Raw genomic sequence first — 26,959 nt, forward strand, 5'->3', positions numbered from 1 at the left:
ATATCGATTCCGCAGTGTGGCGGTCTGCGATACTGCCGGCGCGGGTCGGCGATGCAATGAATATATTGGACGTATTCTCCGGGAAAAACGTCACGAGGTCCGTCCGACGACACTCGGTCCCCGCGCCGACAGCTGCCGTGGGCTCCCGCACGTTATTCGGGTAATTCGTCGTCAACACAGCAGTGCTTCTCAACCGGCGTTCCGCGGAACCCGACGATTCCGTCGGCCGGTGCCGAAGGTTCCGTGAGAAATTTGGGAAATTATAAATAAATAAATAATATTTTTGATTTGAATTATGCTTGTAACATGGAATATGGCTCCGATAAACATGTGGTGGTTCCACAAAACGTCCAGGCTCCTGCAAAGGTTCCGCGAGTAAAAGAAGTTGACAAACACTGGTCTACAGGACCGTCGTTGTCGCGGAGGTCGGTGTCTATTTTTTGTACATTTTGCTACTACACGATTTTTTTTTTTTTTTTCATTAGCTTATCAGCTATAGACAAACGTCTTTTAAGGGTTGCCACTAGTAAACATTTACAAACAGATTCACACGACCAAACCACCCCGACGTTTTAAAATAATATGTTTGTTTCTCTAATCATTCCGAGCCTGGACACGGTTATTATTTTATTTCACCTATATACTTATGCAGTTAGGACAGTTGGGTATACCTAACGGTATAAATGGTGCAATAAACAATTATGATATTAATAAATATAAATATATAATATATACATACAACATTGTAGTAGGTATACGAATACTTTTTCGAAAATATGGAGGTATTTATGTTTTAGATTTTATAAACCTGACATATGTTACATATATATAAAATATATAATAATTATTTTATTTCACCCACAGAGTACAGAAAATTGTATATTAAGTAAAAAATAATGTTCTCAAAATATTCTTTAGAAGACTTTCAATATTTTCCTTTATAAATATCTATAAAATATAGAATTGTATACTATATAATATATAAATAATATTTTCACGGCGAAAGAGTTGAATAAAATTACTTACCAAAAAAATCCTTTTTGAAACTACGTGTTTGCGTGAACGCGTGGCAATTGCCTATAAATATTTTAAAAGTTAATAAGCCGTAGTATATAAAACCGAAGAATTTATTGCTGCTGCACGATAGGTTTCAATAAAACATTATACACATAAAACGATTCTAAGCGACAGAGATGAACAATTCGAACTTCAAACGATAAATATTATCAAATAAACTGCAGTTCACACATAATAATATGTCTTATCGATATTTTTAATTACAGTAAAATCAACTTAGGAGAGGACATTGCATCATATTTTAAATTTAAGTCATACGATTAATCAAATTAATTAGGATCGAAAATGTTATCTATACCATTAAATTCTGAACAGCAATAATAGTCAATTTCTGCAACTACAAAACATATTAATTTACAATAAAAAAAAAAAAAAAATATACTAATTGTTGAGGTTCAGAAATCATAGGAAATAAAACAGGCAAGACATGTACGAAAAATTGTATAACATGCATAAAAAATGTGAAATACACAAAAGAAATTATTCAAAATTCCGAAAAAACACCCAAAGGTTGTTAATATGCACAGAAACAAAAATAAAATTTAATTCATAGGTAATATTAAAAATATAACAAAAATTGATTGGCATTTAATATATTTTTAAAATTATTTTGAATACTTTACAATTTCAATCGTGTACAACAAATAAACAATAAATTAAGTCAATATAATTTATCGATGATAATATAGTATTTCGACCATTTCGGCATATATTAGCGCGATATAGATTAAATGTACATATATGTATGTATATATATATATAAATAAATCAGGTATAGAAGTACCTATATAAAAATGTAACCAATTAAACTAAACATAAAAATCAATGAATAAATATCTAATACCTAAAAAATAAATATATAAATAATAAATTATACTATTATAAACTATAGAAGTTTATTAAACTTTCTACTTGCGAGTTTTTAAGGCGTTTAGTATAGGCAATTTAATTTAAATTAAATTATTTTCTATCAGACGCGTATCCAGGAACTTTTTGTGAGAGAGGGAGAAGTTATATCATTTAAACTTATTTATTAGTAAAGAACCACTCTTTACTTAATGTATCATTTAATTAAAAATTAATAATTTTTATTGCAAAAACAAAACATTATATGTATAATATTTGTATTGATTTCGGTACTTATTGTAGGTTTGGTTTACATTACGTAGTCACGAGTTACAAAGGTAAAAAAAAAATAATTTTTCAAGTTAATGTATTATTTGAAAATTCATCTATAATATTTAAAAATAATAATATCAACAATTTTAGGTAATCAAAAATATAATATTACCTATCTAATATAATTATATAATGTTCTATACTATTTAGTATACTAGAATTTATTAGAATATAGTACATTTTGGAACATAATATATTGGATGTCACAATTTGTTCCAATTATTAATACTGAAAATTAAATTGTCAAAATGTCCTACCGTGATGAAACGTTTAGACGTCTTATAACTTGTCTCGTTGAAATGAAAATGAAACAAATAACAAAATGTCGAAATACTATGGTATTTAAGTAAAACAGTGTCTCACTAACTTTACACAATAATGTGCTTGTATTAAATGAGGGCAATAACTAAAATAAACTTTAAATACAGACAGTGTTATCGGGACCAGACGACGAATTCAGCGAACTGATTTAAAAATCGTCATTAGTAATGTGATCCGATTATAAAGATTAATGACTAATGAGGTTTTGGAAACCCATTTTTTGGAAATATTTTAGAAAAACTGTATTTTAAATGAATTTATTATCTCAGATCTCAAGTTTATTATCTCCCCCCGAGGAGGTCTGACCTCATCAATACGCTACCATCTAATATAATATTTGAAGATATTTCGTTTGATCCAAATGATTTACTTTGTCGTTTATTGTTTTAAAGCTGTGCATTTTTTAAGAATATTATAACTTATGAAATAAAAAAAATACAATACCCATAAAATTCGTATATTTTATGTGTTTGTTTAAAAGTACTTTCTTTTAATATATTTATTATTTATATACATAAGCGATGTTTATATCGGTTATAAATCGTTATGGTTTAATATTAATTTTATGAAAATCATGTAATAAAATATATCGTTTTAAGAACCAATAAATTTAAATGTAAGTATGCATATAGGCATATTATTGCAATATAAGTAATAGTCGTAGGAAAACCGGTTCATTCAAAAACAAAGTTCTCCTTTGTATATTTTTTTAAATAATTAATAAATACAATTAGTTAGAGAAAATACTTCAGACCAGTCTTCAGTGACAAAACCTAACTAAAGAATCTTATTTAAGCATATCGGCATATCGATTGAAAGTTGGAAAATCGTATATTGTTTTTACCATATTACCTACCTATGTTTGATAACCTGTTATAAATAATATTTTAAAACTGCAGTTTATATTTGTTTTTGAAATTTAAAACATTTAAACATTTTCTATAAACTCTAAAACTGACTGTGAGTTTATTTATAAATGTATTTTATGGCACAGCATCTGTATAAAAGCGTGATATAGGTAGTATACCTTATGTTGCTAGAAATTGAATATCGAAACCAATTGTCTATAAATAGACGTCTCACCTGCGTTTTAATGGGTTAATGTAGACATGTAATACCTAAATTATAATAAGTATAGATACTTGGAATTTTTACAGTGCCTTCTTTTTATAGCGTGAGTGTATACTAAAAATAATCTTACAAAATTCGCATTTCGAAGAGCCAAAGAGGGACTTACACAGGGATTTGTTGCCTTGTTGGATAAAAATAAATGATAATTATTTTTTTTTTATAGAGTATTGTTGCCATTGGTTACAGAAAATAAAAAAGATATTATAATTGGACAAATTTTAGACTAGTATTTTATATTTAAAAAGGGTGGTGGGGTGACTATTCGTCCTGGGTTTTCCAGGACGTTACCGGTTTAGAAACTTTCAGGACAAGGTGTTGTTACCGGGTTTAGCTATCAACATAATAATGTCCCGGAATTTAACTTCTTTTTAACGAAATTTTTTTTAAATTATTTGTTGATAATAATTAATAATAAATAATCACACACAAATACGCATATAGATGTTAAGTATCGGGATATTTTAGCACATACTAAAATAAGATAGCTATCATTATCACCTGCTATCTGATTTCAATGTTCAGTGGTTTAAACTTTTAATATTTAATGTTTAATACTTCATAATGAATTCCCCAAGTAAAAAATGTTAAGATAAAAATATTAAGTAGTTATGGTTAGATAGGATGATTAGGTCAAGTTAGAATTTATTGTCCCAGATTAAATTAAAAGAATTTAATTTAATCTGGCCACCCTAAATTATACGGTCAAAAAAGACCACTCATTTAACGTTACACTCAACGCGTATTTGTATAGCTATTATTATAGGTATATATATTATATACTAAACAACAACATCGTATATTATACTAATACCATAAATCATAATAATAATGTAGATTTCAATTTGCAACATAAAATTCATTTCAAAAGAAACATTTTTTTTTCAAACTAATGACTAATGTGGAACTATAGTACACTAGGTCCACCCAAAATCAATTATATTGCAATAAATTAAATTGTGATTCGAATGAATATCAATATATTATAAAAGTACATATTATATTATATTAATCTGGAACTGGAAATTGGAAACGTATGCCTTGACTTGTCCATCTTGAATGTTGAAATCAGATATACTACAAAACACATGCCTGTTTATAATATATGCCTATTATACAAAAATAATCAAACTGCATTTTTTATGAAACAGAGGTTCCTAAAGCTAATACTTTATTCTACGAACATCGACATCTTATAATACACGAAAATAAAACCAGGTATATTGTTTTATTATTAGTTATGATATAAATCCACATTTTGAATAAGAACTTAAATACTCATGTATTAAATGATTACTTATAGCATAGACTATAGACATATACATCATATTGTATAGCTCTATAATAGGTATTTAGTTGAAAATCATTAATATTAAATATTTATTATAATGATAAGAATTATCAGACTAATAAACAATATAAATATATGTATACTGTTATTATTATCGTATGTTAGTTCTTACATGAACAATTATTAATTTTTCTTTATTGTTATAATGTAATATTATACTACTACACACAATATATAATTTTATAGAATAGATTTACATTTTCATTTACATATACTAATCTGAGTAATCGTATAAATTCGGCGCTCCTCCGGAAAGTGTTGAGTGTATTTTGTACATACCGGTATATACCGTTTGCATCACGCAGTTTAAGAACCGATGATATATATATATATATACTAACCTGCATAATATAATAGTCTGTGTATTATAATTTTTATGTAGTAATTCAGTAATGTATAATATATTACACATTTTCATATATAGTAGGTACCTATAATATAGCATTTTATATTTTGAGCATTGGGTCTGTGTCATCTAATCCCGCACCTATATAAGATAAAAATATTGAATTAATGTTGTATGCGTTTTAATATGAATAGCAGTGACGGATATAATTATAATGTGTGAATAGAAAACCTTATAGACGAAAACCGTGATGTTCATTTACATTTAAACTCGTTTTCAAAATAGGTATAAGTTTATAAAGCCACTACTCACTATAGATATATTTTATTATATAGACGATAGGTAGCTTATAAGATTATGTTTATGTGTACCTAAAATGTATACTAGTGATGTGCTATCTAAAAAAAAAACTGACGAAGTCAAATGTAAAAAACCTGTTTAGAATCCTTTTTTTAAACATACAAAAAGTAGTAGTTTAACATTAGTTATAACTTATATTTAATTTTTACATACATGCGTCGCTGTTAAAATTACACATATTTACTTTCTTGGTAAAAATGATACAAATAGTACAGTTATTATTACTTATTTAGACATACCTAAGTACCTTACATAAAGGTATTATTATTTATTTTTCCATTCAACAATCTGAACAAAAATAATTAAAACAATAATTTCTTAAAATCTGTACCAATATCTACCTATACGGTAAACCAATTAAATAAAATGATTATTATGGCCTATGCCGCCTAAGGTTATATACTTATATGTAAATATGTAATTAAACATATTACACAAATTAGACAATTCGGTGGATAATTAGGGATACTTTTATGCTTGAGTGTGTGTAAATTTAGGTATGTGCAGGGAACTAATTGACCAAAACTGAACAGTCAAGGTGAAATATTTATCTAAAAAATGATTATAAAATATTATTGTAGGTAAGTCGTACAAACATATCTTTATAGCTTATAGTTTGTGAACTTAATAGTATAATGACTTGACTGCAACAAGCGGTTTTTATACAGTTTGAAATAACCGTAGGTAAGTACACAATATTTAATAAACCTACCAAAATAAAATAAAATAAATGCAAAGTGATGTAATAACGACAAAATATAATTACGGTAAGCGTAATTAATTTAACTATGTGAGAAAAAAATACTCCTTTCTATTATAATAGTAATACTACTAACACTAAGTAAAACAAACCATAGGTAATACCTATGTAGTTTAACTGACTGCTATTGTATAGGCGTGTCTTAACACTTTTAACTTATAACACATCATATTATATCATATCACTTAGATATTATTAGGGCGTGGATTTTTATGAACCAAACAAAAGTAAAAAAAATTAATTTATAGTTATACAATATTTTTATCAAATCATGTATTAAAAAAAAGAAAATAATAATACTCAATAAAAAAGATTTTATTTGATATTCATTTTTTAAATGCTAATCATATGGCAACAATTTAAGGGATTGAGTAAAATACAAACGAATAAATAAGAACAACTATTAGCTACTGGAGTAAATATTATATAGATGGCATAACCGATATGGCGATGTCAAAAATCATTACCTGAAGTCCTGATCTATCTTACCTTGTTAAATTTAATACGACACTCTGTAAATCGTTTTAGGGCGGATAGGTATTAAATTGAAATAAATGTATTTACCACATATTAAAAGGAATAATGATTACTGACAATATGCCAGTGAATATAGGTTAATATAAAAAAGGTACACTTTTACACTTTTATGGTACTGCTCTGATGTTCAGTAAGGACGATGTCGAATAGGTCACTGTGATGGATGTGTCAATTCTTACATCGTTGTATGTAAAAAATGATTCTTAGTGAAGACGGTCAATCAGTCACAATCATCCACTATCAAAACATTGTAAAATCAATACATTATCGGTCCGCTCAGATTGTAAGATGAATTGAAATTCAAAAAGTAAAGAACAAAATGTTTTATAAAAGTATTGTCTTCTTTGATTTTAAATAAATATTTTGTATAATATAATTATTCTTACTTTATTAGAGCCAATAATGTTCTTGAATTTCTAAGAATAATAGTTATGTTACCTAGCAAAACACGAATTATGTAATTTAATTAATTTCGATTGGAACTTTGATTTTTTTATGACAATTTAAAAACATCTAATTATTAGTGAATCTTTCAGTTAAGATTAAAAGTTTTAATTTTTGATAACCGTTATTTTGTATGTCAATTCATAATATGTAATTCAATAAAAATTAATTGTTTTACTTTTCATTTTTCAATAATAAAATATTTATTTTACCCTAATAATACTTTTATATATACTTAATTAAAGTTTTCATTTCCATTACTTAATTTTGGGTTTGCTTTACAAATTCACGATAATTATAATACTTAAAATAGGTAGGTAACCAGTTTTGCTATTTAGCTAACATAATGATAAGACACAGCTATTGTTATTTCTATTCAAATAAAAACTTTAATTAGGACTTTTGAACCACACTGTGTATATATAATAATAATAGGCTATCTAGTCTATATTCAATGGAACAGTCTTTCATTATAATATTTATATGTGTAATCATCACATCACATCCTAAACATGGTGTTATTATTATGATAAATGATAATATTATTAATATTTATAACGTTATAAGTAATTACTGACATAGATATAATAAATAATTAATTTCAAAATATATATCAACCGTCAACGTTGAGATAATATTATATCTATAAAAATACTCAACAATTTATTTTCTCTGGTAGTCTGCCGGTCTTTATTTGTGCAACGACACTGTACTTGCACTGATTTTTGGGCCAGCTCTAGCAAAATAATATTAATGATGATAAATACAATTTCATTATTAAACCAAGTTTTAGGATAACAATTTAGAAATTGAACATAAAAACATAAAATAATATTTTCGGAGATACCTATACATGGCTACATTTATAAGTTATACATCTAGTTATGTACTTATAACGATTATAGTACCTATAACATAAATAAATATTTTATCGGAGAATGACCGAAGTTTTTTTAAATAGCAGAGACAGTAATAGACAGATTCTATGCTCGAGATTTATTTATGAATAAAATGTTATTGCTAACAAAGTAACAAAATGTATTAAAAGATTTATTTTTCATAAAATATATTGTTTTCAAAATACTAAATAATTTAATATAACCTACTCTATCATTATATCATATTAGATATAATGATATTTATTGATTTATGTTATGTGTTATGTACTCGCACTTCGTCCATACATTGTAGGCATAGTATAAACTATAAATAATAAAAAATAAAAAATACAAGTACAACTAAATATAAAGGTACTTATTCGTCATTTAAAATTTAAAAAAAAAAATACAACAATGAATACTTATTAAGTATATTATAATTACGTATTTTCACTTAATATTTTATTCATTATTCTTGTTTTTAATATATTATTTTGTACTTATATTGTATAGTTATATAAACATATAGTAATGACTAATGGTACATATATTATTTTGACTGTTTTGTTTAAAATATCAAATATTTTGTGAAGACAACAAAATTATATATTTTTTTACTCATACTTATATATGTTTGCAGCAAAGTATTTGTATCGGAGTGTACCCGAAAATGGTGGCTAATTGACCGATATTTCACTATGTGAAAAAATGTTATTAAAACGGGAAAAACTATTGTCTACTACCTACTCTACTATATAGTCTATAATATACGTACGTTTTACTTATCTAAAACAGACATACTATAAACCGTTCGCAATTCGTTGGAAAAACATTTTTTTTTTTTTTTTTTTTAACATAAGATGATGTTAACTAAGCAAATATAATATCTAAATAATTTTTAGTAAAACAAATAGGTAATATGTTTAGTTTACTTTTCAAACTTACACTAATACAATAATTAAATTTCTATCGTATAAATATTCAACTATTTAACATTATTACCTAACCTTTGTATCCAAAACACCATAATACCCCATAAGAATTTAAAATAATATATTAATTTGTAAATACTCTATACGATATTGTCCATAATGCCATATAATAGCTGAAGTATTATGATTATGTTTATTAGATGTCTAGTGAGTAGTGTAGGCAGGGCCTGATTTAATAAAATTAGGGCCAAGTGCACAATTTTTTTGGGGGCCCTAAGTCAAAAAAATGTTCTAGAAAAATTATGCATAGAGAGGGGGGGAATGTTAATAATAAAAAAAAAAGTATTTATATGTTATAAATGTTAAATACCAAAATACTTATCTCAAAACTCATAAAATATTTGTACATTATTTCATGTACTATAAATACAATTTAGTTACTTTGTCTAGTAAATTAAGGACAATGAAAAGACAATACTAATTAAATAACATAACAAAATTATACTATATTAAAATATTAAAAATACTTAAGGATTTTATTATATAAATTTAAATTAAAATAAATTAATTTCAGTCTTCCATAAAATTATAAAAATAGAAAATAACTTATTAATTTAATAATTTATTCTATATAATTAAAATTAAATAAAAAATGACCAATTTCTATTTACATTTTATCATAAAAGAGTTTAAATTAGTTATTAGGTATTTTTGATATTCAAACAATTTTGTATTATTATTATAATTTTAATATTTTGTGATGGTAACTATTATTAACACTGGGGTATGGAATGACAAAAATAACCAAAATTCAACTGACAATTTAATGATAAGAATATACTAAAGTCTGAACATTGACAGTTGGTATTACATTATAGAAAATAAATTTTTGTGGAATTAATTCAAAAAAAATAATTTTCTACAACTTACAGAGTCCGGGGACCTCCAGAAATTGGGGGCCAAGTACAAGTGCTCCATCTGCACTTGCATAAATCAGGGTCTGAGTGTAGATACTTCATTATTTAATAGGTCAACTGTTTACTGTTATATATTGTTATATTACTTAAATTTGAATTCAATAATATAAAATATAAATCATTATATATGAAAAACGAAACTATAAGTTGAGAATTTGAGACGAACTGCCATATATATATTTTCAGGGATATTTTATTATATATTTGCATATCGTTATTAATATTAATATATAAATATGGTAGATAAATTAAACTAATTTTTACCAAAAACAAATCATAGCCATTATAATCTCATTTCATATTATTATTAAAGCTTATATTATCTTATAAATCAATACCGATGTAAGTATACTAGCTGTTGTACACCGTCATGATTAAGTTCGTCATATAAATAGTTTAAAATAATAAAATTAATCTAAATATTTGGAACTTGGTATTGGTATAGACGTATAGTGTAATGAGTAAAGAATAAATAATAATAATAATAGGTAGGAACTAGGAAGTAGTATAACTTTCAGTAAATATAATATTTTTTGAATTACAAAAAAATAATATTTCGTAGATGTGAACATTAAAATTGTTTTTAACTAAAATACAATTTGTATTTTTTTAAGATTTGAATAAATTTTGTAAAAGTTTGAAATTTAAACGCTTAAAAAAAATGTCATCACCCACTATGTATTTTCGAAATATTTTAATTGAGGTATAAACATGCAACTTATGAGGAATCATCCATGTACTTATTCATTTTTTAAGTCTTTTTATTTAAAAACAAAAATGCTATTTTACGCAGAAATAAAAAAATCTTTACGACGTTGTTAGTAAATAGAAATTAAAAACTATTGTAAATATATACAGACATGGCTCATAGACTTATTTATAAGTGTTATTTGAAGTTCAATTTTCGATAAAATTCATCGAAATTACGAAAATTTGAAAAATATCTTGTAGTTAAAATTTGTTTAATATATTCAATTTTTATAGCTTAGTCATGAACATTTAATACATAAGGTTCCTTAAAACAGTTTTTATAAAAACTCAGCAATTTTTAAAATATAGAAGCAGAGCTTTTTTTATAGTTATTTGAAGTTAAATTATTAACGAAATCGGATACAAAGAATTACGGTTTTAATTGTTTTTTATTGTAATTCATAGATATTATTCGTGTGTAGGTAATTTAAACGTTTAAAATATATGTATATTAATATTTTGTTATACTCAATACAATTTTTAAAAATCCATGATATAAATATACACCACTATAATAATAATTGATAATAAAATAAATGCGATATGTTTACGGTATTTTTAAATAATAAAAAATCAAAAAAATTAATTGATTCAACCTACCATAAATACCTACATAATACGATGTACTAAGTTATATAGATTAATATTTGATGGATGTTTCAGTTTGCCCCCAAAAATGAGATAATATTTTCCTCCGCACTGTCCTTAAAAAAAAAATCCAAAACAAATCTTGATAACTTTCTATAATTTTTAACAAAATAAGAAACTGTCATCTGCTTATTAATTTAAATAGGTATACGTATACCTATTGTTTTCTCACCAAGAATATTGCTCAATAAACTTGCACGTATTAGTAAACACCAAACATGAAATAAATTAAATTGAAAAAAAATTGTAATCAAATAGGCGTATAGCAAAATATTAATATTATTTTTTATAAATATATACAATATAATAAATTAATAAATGTCTATTCGTCTATGCTTATATTCAACAATACAGGTAGTGTAGATCTCTTAAGGGTTCCGCGAAACTTAAGTGTTTTTTTTTCGAAATATTCAAAAAAAAATATTTTAAAAATCTATTACTTATTTATAAAATATTAATATGTTTCAATTTTACATTTGGTTAATTACAGTATGAAATGTACGTTAAATAATAGTACTTACATATTTTTATTAATAAAAGTCAAATATTATATTACTTTTGAAATTTTGAATGTTATGCTTATGATACCCCCTAAATAAACAATTATATTACATTTTGCTGTATTTAGTATATTTGATACATTATCATTGTTGCCGTTTATTGTCATGTTTAGCAGTATCCTCCTTTTTTAAAGATAATTTTAATAGGGGTTTCGCATAAATAGTCATTATTGTTTGGTGGTGTTACGTGATTTCAAAAAGTTTAAGAAACACTGGTGTAGATCACATATCATAATGTTGTATGGATATCGTCGGTATTGACATGTTACCTCTTACCTAGTGTAATTCAACGTTTTTATTTTTATTAATTTAATGCATCGTGATCAATACAGACGCAGCGACCGCGCGACGCCAATGTTGTGCGCTGCCACTGACGACGTCCGGACAAATCGGAGTCATCGGGGACCGGTTCGCGTTCATACAGTTTCGTCGTCGTACTCTGTACGCATACCTGTTGAGTGTAGTTCACTGTTGTAGTCGAAGCGCGGCCGTCCCGCGATTACGTTCTTATTGTACTCTGGTAGTAGATAATATAAATTATATTACAATATTTATTTTTTTTCATTTCGAATAAGTGACTGTTAACAATTTTCGAGATTGATAACAGCAGCTGTGCGTGTGCGCGTATGAGTGTGTGTGTGTGTGCCATTGTACTGTTATTCTTATTCTTATTATTATTATTATTATTATCATCGCCGCCGTCGCCGCCGTCGTCGACCGTCGTAAGTGGCTCGCACGGAAACGACACGGACGCGCTACGCCGTTCGACGACAATTATAACTACATCATCTCAAATCCGTCTTTGAAAAACCGTCATTCCTCCGTGCTGCTGGTGCCTGGATACACGCGCGAGACCCCTGTCGCCTTCCAACGACGGTACAGATAACACAACCAGCAATTCGGTTTAGTTTTCAAAACACTATGATGCAGGTGGACAAGTATGAATTTTGATGCCGAAACCTCGGTGAGTTTGACACGAACTTCTTTTCAAAACTAAAATACTATTCGGCGTCATTAACACTGCATTTGTACTCTGCAATACTGCAGGAACCTCGGTTGAGGACGCTCTAAGAGGGCCATTCGAAAGTGGGACGTCCCAATTTTAATTTATTCAATCGGGTCACTGATGATTTGGCAGGAACCAATTTTCGTGAAAGAAAGCCGGGTGAATTGAGCATATATACATAACATGCAAGGGTATACTCTGTTCTTTGTCTGGGGCCTATGATAATTGTCAAATGAATGCTGTGCGCTATGCTTATATTAAACGGTGGGGAAAATAAATAATTATATTTTGAACTTTGAATTGTTAAACCAAATTACAGATTTTGGGATATACGAGTATATGACTATTCTAAGAAAATAAAAATCGTAGAATCCCTTTTTTTTATCAATCAATAAACCTACAAGTAATATTACTATATTGTAACGGGTCTTAGTTATTTTATTTTTAATAATTCTTGTTGATTTTTAACATTCAGCAAATATGTTTTTCTTGTTAAACCTTCTGTCAAAAAAATTGACAGCCCCAAATAAATATCTGGCAATTCTTTCAATGTTCCTTGTCGCTGTAATTGATCAACTGTTTGACCCATTTCATATTCTATTCTCTTTGTCAAATTACTTTCTTAACTAACCAATTATTCATCTAATGCACATTACCAATATTAAATCTCTTTCTCTCTTTAATTAATAAGCCTATAGTTTCCTTTAATCATTAATTTTATACTGTACATAACATGATATAATAGTGGGTTCATATCCCGTATTCTAAAATATAATATTTATATTATGATTTGCAGCAGCCAACATGGAAATTATGGGGTGAAGAAAGAGAAGAGGGTGCTGTTTATACAATTTATTTAAAAAAAGTGCGTTATCAAAATCCTACAAAAACTCTTCTGTTGGTACGTTATTTTTTCAATCAGTAATTTGTTTTTAATTTATATTTGTTGATTTATAATATTTAAAGAAATTAATTATCTTGAATTTACTACAGGAATCTGATGATGAACGATCACATTTAGAATGGGAAACGATCAGAGTAAAGTTCATTAAAGCTGGAACAATCGAAAAATTAGTTAATAGCTTAGCATCAGATGATGGCGAATTAGAATCTACATTTGTGAATATATTTCTTGCCACCTATAGAACTTTTGCATCACCTCATCATGTTTTGTCATTATTAATTGAAAGGTATAAATATTTTTTTTTTTACACAATGGTCTATATATAATATATCTTTAAACTCGGTATTTTTTTTTTTTATAAACTAATAAATTATGAATGTTGTATAATATATTCTTGTATCATAATCTTATCTGAGGTACTTTTCTGTTATCCCAACTACCGGCCGATGCCGCGACTACCGCTGATCTAACTCTATTATCGAGACTTCTAGATTATACAGTATACATGTTGATGACCATCGTCTTCAGTTAATCTTTGCGTCAGTACTGTTAAACGATAATATTAATCGTAGCTAACTGACATCCAAATTTATCATTTTTAGTTATAATTTAGTATTTATAATTTTGATTCTATGAAATTTACCGAATAGTGAAAAAGATACCGTTGAATTATTTCAAGATAAGGGTTTACTTCTAAGACACCATCAATGTAAAAATTGTTATAAAAAAAAAAATTATACATCAGGAAAAATGAAGTTTCTTGGAAATGCAATATAATAATAAGACATGTCAACATAAAAGAAATATGCGTACCTATTGGTAATTGGTTTGAAAATAGTCGTTTGTTTTTTTCAATAATACCTTGTATTATTTATTGCTGCAGTGTAGAAATGACCTCAATTAAATTTTGCAGCATTTGAATATGAAATATGAATCATGGACCATGGCATTATATTAATTTTATAAATAATATAAGTAACCGATTCATGTTGGTCGAGACTGAAGAAGTAGTTGATATATAATAGAATTGAGACTCTTAGTAGTCGGGATAACAGAAAAGTACCTTAGTACGACTAGTATACTAGTATATTCCATTATTAAGTAATACATTTCATAATAATGCATGTTAACTTTTGTGTAATTCAATAATATAAGATAGCAGAAAAGTAAAATACAATATGAAGCCTCATAGTTAATAATAAGTTAAATCAAGTTGTTTAAATATAGTGTGTATATAAAGTTGAATATTTATATTCAATAAATATCTACGTCCTTATCTTTTAAAAATAATAATTTTTAAATTTGATTTGATTTTCTGATGAGCATAACTTTTTCTTTACCTTATAACACTGTTAATCAGTAACAATAATTTAATTTACTATAGTTAATAAAATAAAAACTTGAATTATTAATTTTTAACAAACATAATTTAAATATACCTTATTTTAAAATTAGTATTTAAAAAAATAGTGAATTATTACTAGAAAGAAAGGTTTTATTTTTATCATCTACAATATGTGTTTGTTTTTTATTCTTCCATATAATCTACACTTTTCCTATCACCAGCTAGCTTTTTTATTCAATGTAGTTTATTTGTTCAGAGCTGATAATCATCTGTTTAATTAATTGTGCTTTTCCTTGTCATTCGTTTTCTCTTCTAATATGATTCATTACAATGTAATTCATTGTTTTGTCTCAATATTTACCCTACTATGTGTTTATCTTTTTCTAATAGTTTCAAGTAACATTGGGTTCTTTTATTTTATTGAGTATATTGTCTTTTGTTTTTCATTTTATCTAGTTCACTCAAATCATTATTTTGTGGCAACACATCTCAAACTTTCAAGAATATTTTCAATCTGACTAGAAAATATCAATATTTTTTATTTAAAAATCAAACTTGTTGTAAATTACATTTCTTACCGACCCGATAAAACAATTATTAGTTTATTTATTTCCCTTGTTATGGCATAACTAAAATCATTGACTATAAATAGTATATAATAGTACTATTGTTTATTTACTATTTACTATTTAATAAAACTAATAAAAGTGATGTACCTATTCGTATATTCTTTAACTATAAAATTTAATTTAGTTTTATAATATAAAAATGGCTTAGAGCATCTATTAATGCTGTCTATATCTGTAAATATGATAATGTAAATGATTGTACCTATAGTGCATGTCATTTGCAATGTGTGGATAAATTCAACAGTATAAAATAATAGATAATAAAATATATCTAATATATAAACTCCTTCCTATATTAATAAAATTGGCTTGTGGTTCCAAATGGGTAAGTGAGATGAAGATTATAGTTGACAGTAAGTAAGATATAGCACTCTCACTCCGGTCTGGTGGTTCGTGGTTTTTTTTTATGTGATAATTTTATTTTGAGTAAATCAATAATGTTTCAACTTCTGAGTAGCCATATTGTTAATGCAAGATTCTATAATTATAACATTAGATAAACTTGAGGAATGTTTTGAATTTTAAATTATTTATATTATAAGATTCAATTAAATAATTTTAGTATGGTATATTTATAAAATATAACTAGAATCAAGTTAATATTTAATATTTATTGTAAACAATAATAATAATAATAATAATAATTATAATTTTATTTTTTTAGGTATGAGTATTTAGTAAACAATAAAGAAGCCTTATCAGAATCAATGATCGATCCACATAAAAAGTAATTTTTTTATTTTAACTTTAAACACTTGTTTCTAATCCTTATTGTTCTTCTTTTAATTTGAAATTATAACATATTAGTTATGTTTATTATATTATTATTATATGTTATGGTTATGTGATAAGTAACACTATTTAAATACATTTTATAAAAATTAAAATATAATCATATTATAATATTTGTCATAATGATATTAGCAATTGTAAATACTAAACTGTATATTATTTTAGGACTGTTGTATCTGCATTACATGTGTGGTTGGATTCATATCCTGAAGACTTTCGTGATCCACCTTTACATACTTGTTTACGATGTTTACATTCCTTTACTTTTACATATTTGCCAAAAACTGAACTTCACATAAAAGCAACTTATAGACTTGAAAGATTCCTTAAAGAATGTAAACAATCAGGTATGAACTTATTTAATTTTTTTTTCAATATAAAGCTAATTATTAACAATTTCCAGATACTACAACATTTATTAGTGATGATTATGACTTAGTTATTGCTAATTCTCCACATTCTCCTTACAATTTTCCTAACATAGCAGAAAGGCATTTTGCCGAGCAGTTAACTCGAATGGACCGTGTATGTTATTTTATTTTATCACCATTATATTTTATATCAATATTTCTAACCTATATTTAATTTGTATAGGATGTTTTAAGAAGTATGGTTGCTCACCAATGTTTAGGTGCAGTTTGGTCTAAAAATAAAAGAGCAGGGTCTGCACCCACAGTCCTTGCTACAATTGATCAATTTAATGCCGTATCACTTAGAGTTATCAGTACTGTGATATTAGCAATCAATTCAGAAAGACCACATGTTATTGAAACTTGGATTGACATTGCTCAAGTATATTAATAGAAATATATAATAAGCTTTTAAATAAACTTTATTATTTTTATAGGAATTAAGAGTACTTAAGAATTTTTCCTCATTAAAAGCTATTATATCTGGCTTACAATCCAATTCTGTGTTTAGATTAAAGAAAACTTGGCATTCAGTTCCTCGAGATAAGGTAATACTAATGAAGTGAACTGTATCAAATTAAATACATAAAATATTTTTAATCAAGTTATATATATATAAAAAATTCCTAGGTGGAATTGTTTCAAGAACTTGCAAGAATATTTAGTGAAGAAAATAATCAATGGGCGCAGCGAAAGTTATTAATAAGAGAAGGTACAGCAAAATTCGCTGACACATTTGGACACAATGATAGACATTTACAAAAAATTATTCAAAAGCAGCAAAGTACTATGAGTGTGAGTTACATTGTGTAAATTATATCCAATTATCTTTTTTTTCATGTGTTAATTAAATGAATGAAATATTTTTAGAAGTTAAACATTGGAACTATACCATACTTAGGGACATTTCTAACTGATTTGACCATGATTGATGCTGCAACTCCCGATCTCTTGCCTGATGGTCTAATTAATTTTGATAAAAAAAGAAAAGAGTTTGAAGTATTAGCTCAAGTATGTTTATAACTATGTATAGTATTAAATTATGTTTATTTTAATTATCTATAATTGTATTAAATGTTTATCTTAATTGTCTGGGTATTAGATTAAACTCCTTCAAGGGGCAGCAAATTCATATAACATAACTGAGGATTCAGTATTTGATCAATGGTTTCATTCCATTTTAGTTTTGGATGATAGAGAAGCGTTTAGAATTTCTTGTCAAATAGAACCATCAGATAATATAACATCATCATGTGCAAATTCAATAATAGGAACTGGAAAAAAACAAAAGTATATTAAGTATAACGTTCATAAACTTTTAAATTATTAAATTAAAATACGTATGATTGATTTTTATTCAAAGATAATTTTTCAGTTATGAGCATAAAAAGAATGATTCCATTTCTAGTAATTGTAGTAGCAAAAGTTTGTATGGATTATCCGATGATGGTTTACACTCACCCAATAACTCTTTGGATAAACAGGTAAAAAAATATTATTCACTAATACTCAAACTAAACAATTTTGTTATTTGAGACATAGCAGAATACCGTGGACTTAAAAACTTGAGCTCAAATTTTTAAAAATAGTTAAATACTGAAATGTATTTATTTTAATATTTCATAAGTTATAATAGAACAGAACTAGCCTGAAACTCTTGAAATTAAAAATATAGAAATAATAGTATGCAATACCTTAACTATTTATACTACAATAAATATCCTAATATCAAATTAAAAATACGACTTATCGGTAGAAAATTTAGTCTATTAAAAAAAAAATTATTTACTATTTTTAAATTGCTAATATGAATATTTATTTAGTTTTGATTATATTTAGCTATTAACTTTATTATTTTAAAATCTTGGACTATAGTATTTGCTTAGTATTTTGAGTATAATTAATAAATGTAATTTACTCAAGTTCTTATCTATATTCAATTTTTTTTTTTTTAATAAATAATAAATGAGATTGTGTCCTATTAAATTTAAATTTAGGGTAAAAAAGTAGACTAAAAGTTACTACATAATTAGGATCTTTTTTTACAACCTATTTAATTTATATTGTTGCTTGCAAAAGTAATATTTAATCAACATTTTGTGATATTTTATAACCTTTTTTTAAACATAACAAGTTCATTACTACAACTAATATTTTTTATACAAAATTTACTTTTTTTTGAGTTGCAGGATTCTTTACTCGATCTATCTTCTTCATCAAGTAGTTATTCATTGCAATCTTTCGACATGTCACTAAATGGAAGCAATAATACTAACATTATAGTTAAAAATAGTGTTAATAATTCAACATTTAATACTTCGTCGGATTTTTATATTATTCGGATTACAGTTGATGCAGATAATGTTGAGACTGACGGTATGTAAAATTATTAAATTCATTTTTATTTAAGAGGACGTCACACCCGCATAATATGTTATCTCCGTCTTACAAGTATGTAACATCAAATTTACGCTCAGCAGATAACGTTTTGCTACGCGAGTTTAAAAATTAGAGTGAATTGACCTATTATGAAACTTGATGATAAGAACATTATCTGTGTTTGTATGTTGGTTTTTTATGATAGTTTAATTTTTTAGCAAGTAATGCGTACATAATATAGCGTAAATTAAAAATGCTCATAACTCACTTGAAAACTGAATAATTGTAAAAAGCCAATATTTAAATATAGATAATGTTCTTGCCATCAAGTTTTATAATAGGTAAATTCATTCTAATTTTTAAACTAACGGAGCTAAACATGATCTACTGAGCGTAAATTTACTATGTTACGCACTTAATTAATGTAAGACGGATATAACTCATGCGGGTGTTTTGTACTCTTAATTCTGCAATATTAAGTATAATTATATATATTATTTTATTATATTATATTATTATTATTTCATAGTTTAAAATATTTATATACTTGAGCTCAAAACATTTAAAACCAAGTTTGCTTTTAAAATATGATCCAAATCAGTCATAGAAATATTTTTCCTTCTTAAAAAAATTATTTTTTAATTTACAGAAACTTAACATTTTTAATTAATTATTTGTAACTCAAAAAACCAGAAATGGACTAATTATTTTAAACTATATATAAATATAAATTATTTATTTTAATTATTCCCAAAATTTGTTGATATAAAATAAACTATCTATATTACCTATATTTTAGGGGTTGTATTATACAAAAGCATTATGTTAAGTAACAATGAACGAACACCACAAGTTATTAGAAATGCTATGCTGAAATTTTGTATTGATGATGATCCAGAAAACTATACTCTATCTCAAGTTTTACCTGATAAAGGTTTGTATACTTATTATTTCATATGATTATTCTTAACTAAATTTATTTTTTGTTATTTATATTTCAGAAATGATTTTACCAATGACAGCCAATGTGTATTATGCAGTAAATACAGAATATGATTTAAACTTTTTGTTACGTAAAAAAACGTGGAAAAACAATACAATTCCAAAAAAATGAATAATTTCTTACAACGAACTTGTGATATGTTATTATACATAATTAAGTTTAATATTTTATGTAATCGACTGTATTGTGTATATAAAAAAAATAAGACAATCATTAAAATAAATAAAAATTCTGTGTACAAAATAATTTTTATTGGAGTATATAAAAATGGTAGTACCAGAAATCTGTGTATTTGGATTTAAATAAGTTGTATGAATTAAGCTCCTTGTAAATGCTAATTAACACAAAATGTTTCTTTAATAAACAGGGTTTCCTATCTTTTACACACACAATAATAAGTAATATTTGAAAAAATGTTGAATAATCATTTATCTAATTAAAATTGTTATTACTTACTATTTTAAAGATAGAAAGATGTAACCTATTAAATTGTTACCAAAGAGCTAAGTTCTTTGTAGAAAAGTTAAGTTTTGTGAACATTAATAACAAACATAAAATTGTACACTATTAAATCATTTATTTAATAATTATTAATTATTTGGATTTATAAATAATTTAAAATAAATATGTCAGCTTAATTAGATACTCAGAATAGAACTTATATTTTTTAATATGAAATTACTTAGCAAGATTATGAACAAGAAAGTGATAAAACTATAAAATTTATATTAGTTAACCAATTTTACTTAACTAAATATTAAATTACACCTTTATCAGATTTCTATAACATGTAGAATAAGTAGGTAATTTTATTAAATTTTACTTTTATAGACAAAAAATATTACATTTTGTCAAAATAATCAAAAATAGGCACTTATGCAATTTACATTATTTACAATTAAATAAACAGACAGAATAATATTATTAATATTAGCTTTAAACTATTACAATTCATAAAGATTTCTGACAAAAATTCAAAAATATAAAAAGGAAAAAAGCATACAATTTCATAAAAACGTGAGCCCTGATAAGATATTATTAATTATATAATCGTCCAAGATTATATTTTACCTTTATTTGTATCAAATTGCATTCTTGGTTTATTTTTTTGTTCAGTTTTGTTTGATTGGCTTTGATTGTCTTCATTTTTTACTAGTTTTAGTTCATCTACAAAGAAAATATTTCGATGAATAGGGTATCAATAAATATATTACAAAAATAATAGACTAGTAAGAAAATGTATAATACATTTTTTAACGTGCCTACTTAATTAAATTGATGTTACATCAAAATTAACATGGTCAACATGAATTCGAATTTATAAGACGAAAGTATGCCATTTAGACTATATTAATTTAATACAAGCTAAATTATATTACCTGTGTACAATTTTTTATATTCATCTGTAACTTGTTGCACCTTAAAAAAAATTTTCATATAAATGATTAAAAAAGGTACAGTTTTAATGGAAGTTTTACTTTTGTCTTTTGATTATGAGTGTGACCTGTATCAAGACTTAAAATTCCACTTATTGGTGGTCTTGGAGCTCTTTGCTGTAATGTATATGTTTGAGGTTGTGGTGGCCTACCTCTACCTCGAGATCTGCTATTTTCCATTTTTAATTATCCTAATAAAATAAAAGTTTTAATTTCTGAAAGTTTTAACTGACATTGAAAAAATAAAATATTTTTTGACTACAATAAAATACTAACTCCACTCGCTAAAAAAAAATAATTAATCCCATCAAATATCCAACAGTTAAATATCAGAAAGAGCGGACTTGAGAACATGACGTTTCAGACTTACAACAGCTAGACTTTATTCAGATTATGAGATCACAGCAATAATTATTCGTTACCATTAACCATTTAGTTTATATAAACTACAGTCTACAACCGCGGGATGTTAAATTGTGTTTATGGAATAGATGAATTTATAATTTTCCATACCAATTCAATGATGTAGTCTAAATATTGTATTTCTAGTTGCTTATATTTTAAATATTAATATCCTATCTTCATGTTTAATATGCATATTTCAATATTTGACCAAACTTGACAGTTTAAAAAAAAAATTGTAATACAAACATTTTGTTAAAAAGAAATACAATTTTGTTTTCACTCAAAACACTGTTTGCAAATACAATCGTGTCACCATAATTTGAAAATCTTTATAACTCAATTTTTCATTGCTCTTGATACTTTATAATTTATATCTATTTGAGGTATATAACTTGAAACATTCTTAAGTCGAATTTATTTTTATTTATGACACGAACGCATACGTTTGTGTCTGTCATCACGTTTTGGAGTAGTAATAGTACTTTGATTTTTAACTTCAGCCCCTCTTTGAAAAGGAAAATAAATCTAGTTGGTACTTGGAGTCATACTTGAACCTATTTGGAAGCTATTTGGAGGCAATTGAAATTTTTGATTGTTCTAAACTTTTTTTCTTGAAATGCCGATAAAAAAATTTGGCTTTCCAAAAAACCTTTAAAATTCAATACAAGGATTATTAGAAGTTGTACTTATCGTAATAAAAAAAAAAAAAAAAAAAAAATCAAAAACCGTTTTTTACAAATTTCGTTCATAATTATTTAAAGTTCAAATGTTTACAAAATCGTGAAAATTTGCACAAGTAATTTTGAAGATGAAAATTCATAAAATTTTTATGATTTATACCTAAGGTTAAAAAACTCAACACAAGGTTATCAATAAGTTTTCTTTCAAGTAACTGTAAATTAAAATTCTACCGCCAATACAGAAAAATTGTATAAACGTATGAAATTAAATTTTTTACGAAATCGCATAAAACAACGATATATTAATATATTATTATTTAAATATAGATAATAATATTATATTATAAAATATATCCTACTATTTATCCTAGACTGACGAATCAACTCCGTTCAGAATCGTTTTTTGTATACAATGATACCTGTCATTGTATACAAATTTAACACATTCATCATAGTGACCTACTCTCTATCTCTACCCACTTGCCCACCCTTTTTTATTTTGAAACCAAAATAAAACCATTTGAACGTGAGAATACTGGAGATATACACAATCACAGAATGTTGAGAATCGCGATTTAATTTATAATATACCATACACATGTCCACCCGATATTTTCAGTAATTATCGGTTTCATTAAATTAATAAAAACGATAAAATGATTTGTATTTAAATGTCATAATTTCAAAACTAATGGTTTATTCAAATTTACATTAGCAGTATAAGCCTTATAACGTTGATTCGCCAAGCCTCCAAAAGTCCAAAGAAAAAAATTGAAAAATTCATTATAGACGTGGCGCAATAAATAGTAGGTACTTACAGCGTTGTGTGCATTCGTAAAAACGTATAACCGCAAAACCACTTCGGAAGGACATAACATTCAAAATAATGATTCGCACCGTTGTTCTGGACCCGTTGAAATACATATGTTAAAAAAAAAAAATCGAAAAAATCGCTTTGTATCTAAACTGCGATTGTTCCTTATTTATTTTGAGATCTCGTCAGTCGTCACTGTCCAATATATAAACGTTTCGCTGTTTCAGTTGATTACATAATGTAATTAAAACCATACCTGAGTATTATCGCGTTTTGATGGTATTGCTGAGCCGACGTTTATCGCAGAAATGCAGAGTGGGTAATTGTTAGACGAACAGTGACTATCGATTGCCGGAGTCACCGTTTGTCCAAAATGTAAAACATGGCCACGACGTACCCATAGATCATATACCTAAACAGCGGACGGGACGTGATTATATACTGCTAAGGTTTACAAGAGCCGCGGTTTTAAAGAGCAGATGCCAGTCATCTCTTCGCCGTGCGTGTCTCAAAATGTTACAGTATCTGTGTTCGTGTATAAAATATTAATTACGCCCAAGATTGCGTCTTAATATTATGTCAAAATCAGCGGAGAAAAAAATTACCCGGCCTTTCCGTTCTTTATTCGATTTTACCAATGGGCATACCTATACATATAATAGTTAGTTATTTAATCGTGGAATATATAGCAGGCTGTATTTGGGTGTCGTATCCCCCGCGCGACCTTTATTTTTATTTTTTAAAGACTGGTTAACTACGTAATACATTTATGTATACTAAACTACTAATTTAACTATAAATATTATTATACATAGTCTACATCTTATAGAAATAAATACAAAAAATCCAGAATTCCATGCGTTAGCTGTACGTAAATATTTCGTAATAAACGTAGATGCATAATACATATAGGTATTAGCTAGGTACCCATCACTATTGCACAAATATATAGGTGCCTATATATATATATATATATTATTGTGGTAGTGACTACATAGTGGTACAAAAATAAACCATACCGACCGGTAAAGTATTATTTTATCGTGGATCGACGACGTTCATCAGATTATTTTATCTAGATGAATTTATTAGATTTATCTTCTATTGTGATTAAAGAATTTAACTGTTATGACATAGGGCTCGGAAGTTGTTGCATTTGCATGTTTTTTTTTGAACCGTTAGATTTATTGCTAAGTGAGCTAGAAATTCGTTCTAAGACACTACGAAAAACACATCAAAAGTTTATAATGCATATTTTTTGCATATTTAGTAATTTTTAGATTTTAGAGCATATTTTATAATTTATGAAGATTTACTATGCAAATTTGTAAATAAAAAATAAATACATTAATATTGAGAGATATTATTAAATATTCTTGTATTGTATTTTTTTTTTAAACTATGATTGAAAAATAAAAATCAGAATTATTTTTATTGTTTTGCTTTTTTGTGTTTATAATATTTTATAAAATATTTCTGCAAATAATAATTTTGTGTAAAAAATAAAATATAAGTGCATATTTTTAGAGCATATTTGTACTTTTTAAGCGTATAAGTGCATGCATATTTAGTACTTTTTAAGTACATTAAGTTCCGAGCCCTATAAACGGTATTAATAAACAAGCACGGCACTAGAATTATTTTCCAAGGGGAGGAGTGTGGGGCAAATATTTTTTTACATGGGCTAAGGTTTTTTCAGCAATCAGTGAGGTTATTTAAATAAAATATAAATATTTTCGTATAATATGATATATCATTATATAGCTATTAGCTATATAGTACAAACTTTTGAATAGTTAAAAATGTTTTAAGAATAATGTCATTATGTCAAATATTTTTTATGTACCTTGTGTAAGAAAATTTTTAACCACAGACCTTCAACAACTATATTAACAATAATGTACAAAAATGACAATTTCCTTATTACTTTAATATCACATACCTTTGTGAATGAATGATTATGCTTTTTTACTTACATTTCATAAATATAAATTAAAGTAATTGTGTTTATAGTAATGAACAAATGAATTTGTTTGACTCAGCTTTAATGCAATGATTTGGGATACATTTGTTTATTTATTTTCATCCAGTAATTAGGACTCAATAAAGGTAATAATAAAAAAATTAAAGATTTTTTCCTCATTAGACAATACTAGTAGATTAATCCATAATAAAATGACCAAAAATGTTATTTGTTCAAACTTCATTAATTTAATTATTATAATTTATTCCGCAATGTCGCAATTTATAATGTTTTATGACTTTATTATATATCGTACATATTTTTCAGTGGGGAGGGGGGTTGGCGAGGGGGCTGAACTGTTTTCTGAGGGGGGCTAGAGCCCCCTCTTGCTCCCCCTTAGCGCCGTGCCTGTCTATAACGTACCTTTTGTAAATGTGAATATTTTGTAATTATTTGTTTCCGTGTTACATGCGTACATATACATTTATTACAGTGAAAGGTGCGTATATGAATACAGTTTTATTTTATTTTTTAAGGAAAGGGGTATAATAAGTAAAAATTTAAAATTTAAAAAACATTTAATTCCCACACTCACAAACATGACCAAATTACGCCACTGGGGTTAGTAGGTACTTAAACTTAAGTACTCGAGAAGAATGACTAAACGATGTATCTGGAGAGCCTCGATACCTATATAATTTATAAATAATATTATAAAATAAATTAACGATCTAACGGTCCTTTAAAAGTAGAACGATTAATGAAAGACATCGTACATGCATGCGAGTGAGGAGGCGGTGAGCTCGGGTGACCGTATACGACACTGAACGTTTGAATTTGAAACACTAAATGCTCAGTGAAGTTTGTCTTCCCGTCGTATTGGTACGGGGCGGTCGACGGCAGCGATGATATCGACGCAAATGGATTTGTAATTTAAGTCCATTC

General features: G+C 26.2%; 1 protein-coding gene across 4 annotated transcripts; it reads left to right on the forward strand.

The window, feature by feature from the left end:
* The first annotated feature begins 12,879 nt into the window (after positions 1-12,879).
* Positions 12,880-20,890, forward strand: LOC113556515 (ral guanine nucleotide dissociation stimulator-like 1). Of its 4 annotated transcripts, none has more exons than XM_026961510.1 (16): positions 12,880-13,212; positions 13,296-13,413; positions 14,051-14,155; positions 14,248-14,444; positions 16,797-16,859; positions 17,090-17,271; positions 17,328-17,449; positions 17,519-17,716; positions 17,772-17,882; positions 17,965-18,129; positions 18,208-18,345; positions 18,437-18,633; positions 18,710-18,818; positions 19,524-19,710; positions 20,513-20,647; positions 20,715-20,890. In XM_026961510.1, the coding sequence occupies exons 2-16, from the start codon at positions 13,375-13,377 to the stop codon at positions 20,825-20,827; spliced, it is 2,061 nt and encodes a 686-aa protein (XP_026817311.1). In that variant the 5' UTR covers positions 12,880-13,212; positions 13,296-13,374; the 3' UTR covers positions 20,828-20,890. The 4 variants fall into 4 exon arrangements, with proteins under 4 accessions (XP_026817311.1, XP_026817310.1, XP_026817312.1 ...); XM_026961509.1 differs by having other exon boundaries at positions 12,882-13,212; positions 18,205-18,345; XM_026961511.1 differs by having other exon boundaries at positions 12,883-13,212; positions 18,205-18,345; positions 18,437-18,624.
* The last annotated feature ends 6,069 nt before the right edge of the window (positions 20,891-26,959 follow it).

The sequence above is a fragment of the Rhopalosiphum maidis genome, chromosome 3 (genome assembly GCF_003676215.2).
Source record: "Rhopalosiphum maidis isolate BTI-1 chromosome 3, ASM367621v3, whole genome shotgun sequence".
In the NCBI taxonomy this organism is placed as follows: Eukaryota; Metazoa; Arthropoda; class Insecta; order Hemiptera; family Aphididae; genus Rhopalosiphum; species Rhopalosiphum maidis.